At 39.4% G+C, this 9,636-nt stretch overlaps 1 protein-coding gene across 1 annotated transcript; it reads right to left on the bottom strand.

The window, feature by feature from the left end:
* Window positions 1–514: 514 nt before the first annotated feature.
* LOC106908021 (all-trans-retinol 13,14-reductase-like) lies at window positions 515–9,186 on the bottom strand. The gene is made up of 12 exons (XM_014973955.2): window positions 9,021–9,186; window positions 7,583–7,765; window positions 7,180–7,318; window positions 6,827–6,929; window positions 5,677–5,872; window positions 5,398–5,595; window positions 4,885–5,004; window positions 4,653–4,791; window positions 3,832–3,941; window positions 3,522–3,688; window positions 1,861–2,020; window positions 515–902 (listed from the first exon to the last, which is right to left on the bottom strand). Exons 1-12 carry the CDS (start codon window positions 9,184–9,186, stop codon window positions 751–753), a joined length of 1,833 nt encoding a protein of 610 aa, XP_014829441.2. The 3' UTR covers window positions 515–750.
* Window positions 9,187–9,636: the final 450 nt, after the last annotated feature.

The raw sequence follows: 9,636 nt of genomic DNA, 5'->3' as shown, positions 1-9,636 counted from the left end.
TGTCTACACTGTGCTTTATTTACATAATAATAATAATAATAATAATAATAATAATAATAATAATAATAATAATCATTATTATTATTATTATTATTATTATTATTATTATTATTATTATCATTATTAATGTTTGGAAAGAAACTTCAGGTGGCACCGTCATGGCACCTTCTTCTCTTTCAGACTGCAACAGGGCAGTGTGTGTGTGTGTGTGTGTGTGTGTGTGTGTGTGTGTGTGTGTGTGTGTGTGTGTGTGTGTGTGTGTGTGTGTGGTGTGGGGGCGTGTGTGTGTGTGTGTGTGTGTGTGTGTGTGTGTGTGTGTGTGCGCATGCGTGCGTGTGTGTGTGTGTGTGTGTGTGTGTGTGCGTGTGTGTGTGTGTGTGAATGGGTGTTTGGGGTCCTCTGGACTTGATAAAACGTCATAAAAGTGAAGGCTTTGGTTTCTATTGCTCAATAAAAGAAGGGGATACCGAACATGGTAAAAGTGTGAAAGAACCAAACCAAGATATATCTGTGAATGTGAATCTTAAAAGTTTATTGATAAACACTTTTCTGAAGCGAAGAGGATTATGAGGTTATTCTGAAGATCACTGCAGGGGGAAAGGAACAAGAGAGCCTTTGAAGCTCGGACCAATCACATCTGCCTCGTCTTTCCCCAAGCCTGCAGGGACTCTCAGGATATCTGAAGTACATAAGCACCACTAAAACATTAAAATCTAAAACATTTGTTCTGTTTTGGATGCTTCTGTGCTTCTATAAGGTCTTCATCCTCTTGGTGTTCCGATGCTTGAGGTGAGTCTTCAGAGCAACAAGGTCGATGTAGAGAATTTGGTTGAGGACAGCCGAGGCACAGAGCAGTCCGCCATGCAGGGCCCCAGCCAAGCCGTTGCAGAACACATCCTGACCTGAACACACACAATGACATGAGGAATCAGACTCTAGATCCTATAAAGGCATTACAGAAACAACCTCCATAGTAGATTTGAGATTATAATGTTACTGGGTAAGATGTAAAGTCTTAATTGAGGTAAGTCAACAACTCTGTGCAATCAGCAAGGTTTACTTAGATGTTCAACTACAATTGAAACCAGATATTTATATACACTATATGAAAAAAGCAAACCTTCTCCCCCCTCTCTGTCTAACATTAACTCAAGCTAAACATTTCCTGTTTCTGGTCAATTAGCATTACCACATTCTTCTTGTCATATGCCACAATTATGAGATTTCTTCTTATTTTCTTCAAAGTCTCAGCCTTACACAAGCTAAGATAATATGCTCTAAAGCTATTTTGGAATGCTTTTGAGGAATTTGAGCTGATACTCTAGTAGCTAATTTATAACAACCAAGTTGATTGGAGGCACACCTGTGGATGTATTTTAGGGCAACACTTCAAACCCACTGCTTTCATGAAGGGCATTCTAGAAAATTCAAACAGAATCAGCAAATATATCACAAAGAAAGAATTGTGGAGCTCCAAACATCTGGTTTGGTCCAGTTTCAGATACTTTAAGGTTTCACATTCATCTATTCAAACAATTAGAAACACAGGTATCAACAACATAGTAATACCCAACCATCACACATCACACGGGGTTCTGTTTTCTGTCAGATGTTCTGGTGTTAAATGTTTGAATCAACCCTAGAACAGAATCAGAACATTTTGTGAAGATTCTAGCTGAAGCTGGTAGGAGACTGTCATCATCCATAGTAAAAATGATATGCTTTGAAAAGTCACTCAGAGGGACAGAAACCATTACTCCAGCCATATAAAATGTTACTCAGTTGTTATTATTATTATTATTATTATTATTATTATTAATACACTATGTTCAATCTGCTGTGCGGGGTCGGTCATGCTACCTGTGAGGTACAGCCCACTGACGGGGGTCTGTGGTCGTGTCTTAGCAGATGTTTCCGGACCAAAGCGCTCCAGGTTGTGCTCTGCACCGTACATCTCCCCTCTTGGAGTGCCCAGATAGTGGACATTAGTTAGAGGTGTAGCAGCTTCCATCATGGCCACCTGAACACAACCATACACAGTGTCTTACAACAACAGATAAAACCAACACTAAGCACATTTTTCGGCCATGATTTGTTGAAGATGGTCATTATGACTTCAGTCTCCAGGAACAGATGACACTCCATTGAGATAGAAGTTCAAGCTGAACATTGCACACCTATACAAGCAGGTCATTTCACCTATTTAATTCCACTAGCTTTATATGTTTAACCACCATCCACCTCCAAACATAAATATCAAAGTCTAGTGTTGTACATTCTTCCAACATAGCTGGGATACAATTTGTGATGAAAAGGTATGGAGTCATCTTGACTGCTATTTTAAGAAATTGTTGTGAAAACGCAATAATTGAAGTTGAAGTAAATTCAATTTCAGATGAATGTAAGGTTGATCTGGTCCACTGTGCCAGATCAGCCTGGCAAAAAAAAAAATCCAAAATGTAGAAACAGACACAGAGGGAATAAATACTTGAATTGAAACATTTCATCTTCAAAAACTCAGTTTTTCTTAATCTTTTTTTTTTTTTATCATTTCTGATAACAGATGTACAGAATTAGCTTTTTTTTTTTTAATAATCAGGTGATCAAATGGATACAGCTGGTACCAGTGGTTTGTACTGTATGGTTCTGGAGGTTTGCAGGAATTTCATAAATTAAAATTGTTGATGAATTTACCTCTTTAGGTGTGACTTTGGATCCAACTTTAACCTTTAAAAACATATGAAAAAGCTTAGAAAGTATTTCAAATTTAGCTTAGCTACTTTTAGATTTATATATGTTGATCTCTTAGTAATAAAGCTTCCCATATTATCTAAATTCTATGATTTTTTCCCCTGTTTTCTATATGGCTAGCTGGTTGTAGCTGGTTGTAAGAATGCAAAACAGTTTTAAAACCTCTTGAATCAATATACAAAATCTTTTAAACTTTAAAAATCTGATCTTTTATGTAAACATTTGTTTAGTTTATAAAATTCTTCATGACGTTGTTGCTCCACCTTTAAAGAAGCTTTGTCTGAGATCAGATAACATAACTAGAGTCTAGAGGGCGCCCTCTAGACGTGAGTGCAGCGTCCCAAAATGGAGGACTGCATTTAATGAACGTGACGAGTCATTGGAATAATTTGCCAAACAAGATTACATGTTCCAGTTATAAATCTTTGCATATTTGGTAAAAAATTGTATATTAGATGAGCAGATTTGCACTCATTATTGATGAAGGCAATTAAATTGTTTTATGGACTGTCAGCTGGTTTGTAGTTTGGTTTGCTTGGTTTTAGTGAGAGTTATCTGACATGGTTTTTAATTATTTACTAAACTGACATTTCACCACTTCATAATCTGTTAAATTACAATTGACTACCATCAACCTGTTCAGGTACTACTGCAGGTGGAAATGAGCATTCTTTTTTAATCAGTTAGCAGAGGAATTACCTCACCAATCATTTTTGTCTCTTTTCTTAGTGATAAAGGGAAAATTTATGCAGAATCCAACAATGACTCACCTTATCTCGAAGTTGAGGGAAGATGGTTAGAGCCCATTCCAGCAACTCTTGGGCCATGCTGTTTTTCAGGTCCAGATATTCTGGACTCCTCTTGCCAACTTTGGTCTCTTTCCAGTCCTCAAACCACTCATAGCGGGCCATGGTGAGTAAAGTCATACAGGACTTACCTGTACAAACACAGGAGAATACAAAAGCGCAACATGTGGAAAAGGATGTTTGTGAAATTTGTGGGTCAGATTAAGAAAAAACACTGCAATGAAAAACGTCTCACTCAGGAATTCACAGCGGTCCTGAGGGGTGAGTGTGTTACCTGGGTGTCTGATGGCGGCTGTTGGATCTTTAGCCGATGGGAAGGTGATGAACATCATGGGTATGTTTCCTAACACCTGCTCTCTGTTCAGAGAAGAGTATGCCTCCATACTGCAGCCACGGCAACATGCCCCCAAACACAGAGACATGAGCAGTACATTATTGTTATACTTCTTTCTTTAAATGTTTATACCCCTTAAACTTTTCCGAATTTTTTCACTTCACACCCATAAAACTTCATATTTTACTAAGATTTTATAAGACAGACAAACATGAACAGTGCAGAACTATGAAGTGAAAGGGAAATAATACATGGTTTTCAAAGGCTTTTTGGAAATAAAATCCAAACTGAGTCAGAACTTTGTAGAGCTGTCCTTTATGTCTGCAGGTTGAGAGACAAAATGTTGCCCATTCTTCTTTCCTAAGCAACTCCAGTTCAATCAGACTGTATCTAGAGTGTTTGTTGCCATCAGTTTTTAAATCTTGCATCAGATTTGGAGTTAGATTTAGGTCTGGACTTTGACTGGGTCATTCTAACACATAATACTTTAAGCTTAGCCATTCCATCATAGCTCTGGCTGAATGTTTCAGGATTGTCCTTATTTTTCTTCCTTCAGTCTTTCCATCAACTCTGACCAGATTCCCTGACCCTGCTGAAGAAAAGCATGATGCTGCCAGTGCCGTTTCCTTGTGAGGATGATGTTCAATGGTGGTTTTACTCCAAACATAACATTTTGTATGTAGATGAGGAAGCAAAGCTTTTTCTTAAACCAATGTACAGTGTTCAGTCAGAATGAATAAAACATGCAGGAGCAAACATACAGTGAGTCCAAGTCGTTGCCTTTATACATCCAGAAGTTTTTAGAAACAATGTTCAGCTCTTCCTTGGTTCCATCCAGACCAACAAAGACCAAGAAGGAACCCATACCATGACGAAGCATGCCTAGCAGTGACTGGATTTCTACACACACACGATACCAACAAAGACAGGAGACACCAAATGAAGAAAATAATATCAGAAATGTGTATAGTTAACCGAGTGAAAACATTTTACCTGTTTTTTCCTGAATACGCTGGGGTAGAAATTTCTGGAAGGTGTTGAAGATTCCAGCATCAGAAATGACCACAGGGGCGAGGACCTCAATCTCTTGTTGTCCTTTGAGAACCGTCACACCTTGAAAACATGCAAAATGCTTTATGGTGGTAGAGCAAATGTGCAATGTGGCTCACCTAGAAACATGTTGCAGATGTTAGCCTGGAGTTACAAACAAGGAAAGATAGCCAAATCAAGCAGCTGATAACACTTCATTTGAGTGATGGAAGAATAGTTTTTGCTTGCTTTCATATGTTGAAGGGAAGATTGTAAGGATCCAGAAACAATCTCAAGAAGCCATTAAACAATTATTCAGGCATTCACACTCTTCTCCCTTGTTGATTTTTTAGGGCAGCAGATGGTTGCATTTTGGCCATGTTGAATTTAGTTAGGTTAGGTGGAACTTTATTGATACAGATGAACTGTTATTCTTAAAGTTTACCAAAACTTGACCAAAGGTCTTCCTCTGCTCACCACAGGCCTCCCCCTGACTGTTGATGAGGATGCGTTGAACAGGTGCCCTGACCAACACTTCACCGCCTGCCTGCTCAATAACTGGAACGATGTGAAAAGCAATTTCACTGGCCCCCCCGTGAGGGTAGTACGCTCCGCGTTTGTAGTGGTGAAGAAGAAGCGCATTGATGAGGAAGCTGGACTCTTTAGGAGGGACACCTACAGAAGACAGAACACAAGGACCGTGAACAATGTATGCAGCACACAGCTGATGAGCTGAAGTCTGGAAGTGATGAGCACCATAGAAAAAGTAGGCAGAGAGCGCCTGCAGGTCCTTGTTCTGAGTGAGTCGGGACATCATCTCTGAATGGCTGGTTGTTGCTAGGCGAAACACAGAAGAAACTCTATCCAACAGGCCAGTCCAAATCAGAAAGTTTACCACCGGGTAGGGCAGGATCTTCAAAATGGCAATAAGTGGAGTTCTCCGAGAGGCGTACTGCAGAAGGACAGAGTCCAGATTATTTCTCAGTTATGCACATGCTATCCTGTCAAACAGCTGTTAATTCAGAGATGAAGCTTGACAATTTTTCATGGAGCTGCTTCTAGGAAGTCAGCTAGTGCGACCACCACATCCACTGCTTCCAGTATAAACACTGCTGTAGAACAGCAGCAAACGTAGCAGTGGGAATCAGCATGATATAAACAGCTATTAGATGTTTCTTATTTGAGCATGTAGCAACATAAAACATACAGGTGAGTCTACTGAGAGGTTGAGACCGAGTGCCTGGGCCGAGTGTCCACTGATTTAAAGTTCATTAATGCAGCAGAAACCAGAAGTTTACATACAACTTTTCTCTTACTGTCTGCAGTTAAATCAGACCAAACTTCTCTTGAGTTATTTTTCCAAAAATATTTCTAATTGATAAATGCAAATGGAACAATAATGAGAGAAAGAATATGTCAGTGATTTATTTGTTTATTTATCTTCTTAAAAATCAGTTCATACTAAATAATTACTTTCTATACAATGAGGAAAAGCCCAGGTGATGATGTCACAGAATTGGTAACTTCTCATAGGTTAACTGACACATTTGAGTCAATTAGACACTTAGGGCCACACCTTGAACACACTGCTGGACATGTTTTTGGTCCAAAATGTAAAAAGCCAGATTGCAGTCTGTAAAAACCTTCTTATCTAGAGACATGTACTCTGGTCCAATGGGACTAAAGTATCCACCAGAGGTTACATTGTTACATATGGAGAGAAAAGAGGGATTCTTATATGTCTCTGTGCTGGTTTTACTCTGTTCACTTGCAGCACCTTATAACTGATTCTCATACCTGGATCATTATGGATATCACACACACACACACACACACACACACACGCACACGCACACGCACACACCCACACACACACACACACACACACACACACACACACACACACCTTCATCAGTTTCATAAACTCATCAATGGCCTCCTCTTCTTCAGGGAACTGCTTCTTCAAGGAATCTGCCATCTCAGTTTTCCCTCCGTGAATATGATACTCCCTGAAGGAAGACGGAACAGCCAGGTTTAGTTCTGGTGGTAGGACAGCTTCCTGGCCGGAAACATAACATGTGATGAAACTATTGCTGGAATGAAACATATATAATTATTCAGTAATGACCTGTAGATGGTTTCAAAGGATGTTACAAGAGTGTGCACCCGTCATAAAGATGACCTTTTTGCTATATTAAGAAAAGTGCCATGGATAGAACTTATAGGACAGACCATAACGTTGATGATGACATGGAATACCTGCAATGGCCAGGCGGTCCAAGAAGCACGGTGTCAAAATGTTGTTCCAATTTGACAAACTGCAGCTGTCCCTCAGTGATCTGATCCACAGCAACCCTCAGCAGGCTGTTCTCATGAAGTTGGCCCAGATAATGGATCCCTGATGGAAGCAGGACAACAAGGAACTGAGGTATTTTTAACCTTTTAAGCAGATCATTTATAAATAATTTTAACCTGATATTTTTCAGTTATTTTTGTGTATGAACTAATTAGTTTTGTGGAGTTCATATTTTGAACTTCCTATTTATTGATTTTTGTAGTTTAGCTATAAAACCATGCAAAGAACATCTGAATCACTCTGATATTTCCCCATTTGTAGTACAGGAAGGTTTTGTTGCCAGTGTGTTTTGCTGAGGAAACCTACCCACATCGAACTCAAAGCCATTGCTTTGGAAGGTGTGTGTGCAGCCTCCAGCAAGGTCATGCTGCTCCAGGACTACAACTTTCTTCCCAGCTTTGGATAAAATCGCTGCAGCTGCCAAGCCTCCAATGCCGCTGCCAATCACCACCGCATCCAGAGCCGGTGGAACCCGGTCGGCACGGAACCCTGAGAGAAATGTATCATCATGTCAGGCTGTGAGCATGATGCTGCGTTCCATTTGTATTCGGAACTGGGAAATTTTGACTTCCAAGTCTAAAAATTATCAGGACTCTCCCTCCGAACAGAGAGACTTCCCGCTTGGAAAGTGAAAGAATTTTTCAATCTCTGACTTCGAGATCCAATATGGCAGCTCCTCGCATCAACAACAGGAAGTGAAGGCGGAAGCATTTATTTTACAAGACACAATTTAAAGATTGAGTCTAAAATCAATGTTACATACCTGGAGCTCTAAACTGAATAAATTAAAGGTGGTGTTTGAATATAAGATGTACAGCTTAAAATGATATTCATATGTGGTACTATAAACAATTGAAATCCCTGCTTTACACAAGTAGGATGTTATTCTGGGTGTGATGTCAATCCCATCTCTGAGTTCTGAGGCAAAAGGAAAGCAGCATGTTAAATTAATGATGTCCTTGACAAAATCTTCACTTCAAACTGTAAACCCTCATGCGGCCTTAGCGTGACACACAGGAGGAATGCAGAAAATGAAGCTGGGGTCGTCCCGTCACACCACCAATTATCAATTTCTAAAACCACACACAAACAAAAAAACTTCTAAATGAGGCCTGTGTGCTGGTTCCATTTTGTAAAATTTATATTTAAATTGTTGTTGCATTACTTGAATGAGCAAACATTACAGAAAAGCAGCTTGATAAAAAAAAGATGTAAAATTAAACAGTATTCTTAGAAAAACATATTTCTTTTACCAGTAAATAATACAGCCTGCGCTTTTCTGGGACACAGAGGCTGCTTACAGAAATTTTCAAGAACTTGACAAGAAATTTCTATATTTTGCAAAGTATTTTTCTAAATCCTCTTGAAACTTATCATGTACCTTCAATCATGTTTTTTAGAAAATATCTGGTAAATTCTAAAGAAGTAAGTTGTGGAACGTATAGGATGGATTAGGCTCCACCAGATATTTTTATGATGTAAAGCTCTATGAACTGCCTTGTTTCTGAAATGTGCTATACAAATAAAATTGATTGATTGATACCAGCCATTATAGATAAACACTCTCATGTCACTAGCTACCTGTAGAGACATATAAAAATTACTATCAATTTTTCCCAAAATGTATTACTGTACCAGCTACTGTAATACAACTTGTCAAAAAAAAAAGTAGTAAAATAAGAGCAACTTACAGTCATTGCTTCAGTACTGCCTTCTCTTTGCATACATTTCCACATTCTCTTACCTTTCTTCAGTCTGGCATTCCTCTCATTGCTGTTGGTGACCAGGGGTCCTGGTGGTCTCAGACACTTCTCACTGAACACTTTATAGCGCTTCCCAGTGATCAAGAACAAGACAATGACCAGCGCCATCAACAGACAACTCAGGACAGAAAACACCCACAACCACATGGCAGAGGAGAAGTTTACTCAACGCGACAAAGATCACGAGAAGTAATGCAGAGGAGATGAGATGAAGGTCAAAGCATATACTGGGGAGGGGGAAGGAGAATCTGAGAGTTGCATAAGAGGAAGAGCAGAACTGTCACGAAGGCGAAAATATGCAAGAAGTCTCAGTTTGGAAGTAGTGAAAGGAAGAGGATTAATGGTCATTCATATCAAGAAGTCAGGAAAATGTGGTAAAACATGTGACAATCAGGACTTTAAGAACAGCAGAGAAGATTCTTTACGGCAAGACATGAGACCAGCAGGAAAGAGAGAGCAGCTTGTTCATCAGACCTGCAGTGTGGAGTCCTCACTAAAACCCCCACATGATCCACCCCTCATTACTGAACCGCCTAGAGATAAAAGTAAGTGTTCTTCCTTCCACAAATATCAGTCTGCAAAGCCCATTCTTCCACA

This window comes from Poecilia mexicana, unplaced genomic scaffold (assembly GCF_051168715.1).
Source record: "Poecilia mexicana isolate PSO_F unplaced genomic scaffold, ASM5116871v1 scaffold_8, whole genome shotgun sequence".
In the NCBI taxonomy this organism is placed as follows: Eukaryota; Metazoa; Chordata; class Actinopteri; order Cyprinodontiformes; family Poeciliidae; genus Poecilia; species Poecilia mexicana.
The sequence above is the reverse complement of the archived record's forward strand: the minus strand, read 5'-3'. Positions and strand labels throughout refer to the sequence as shown.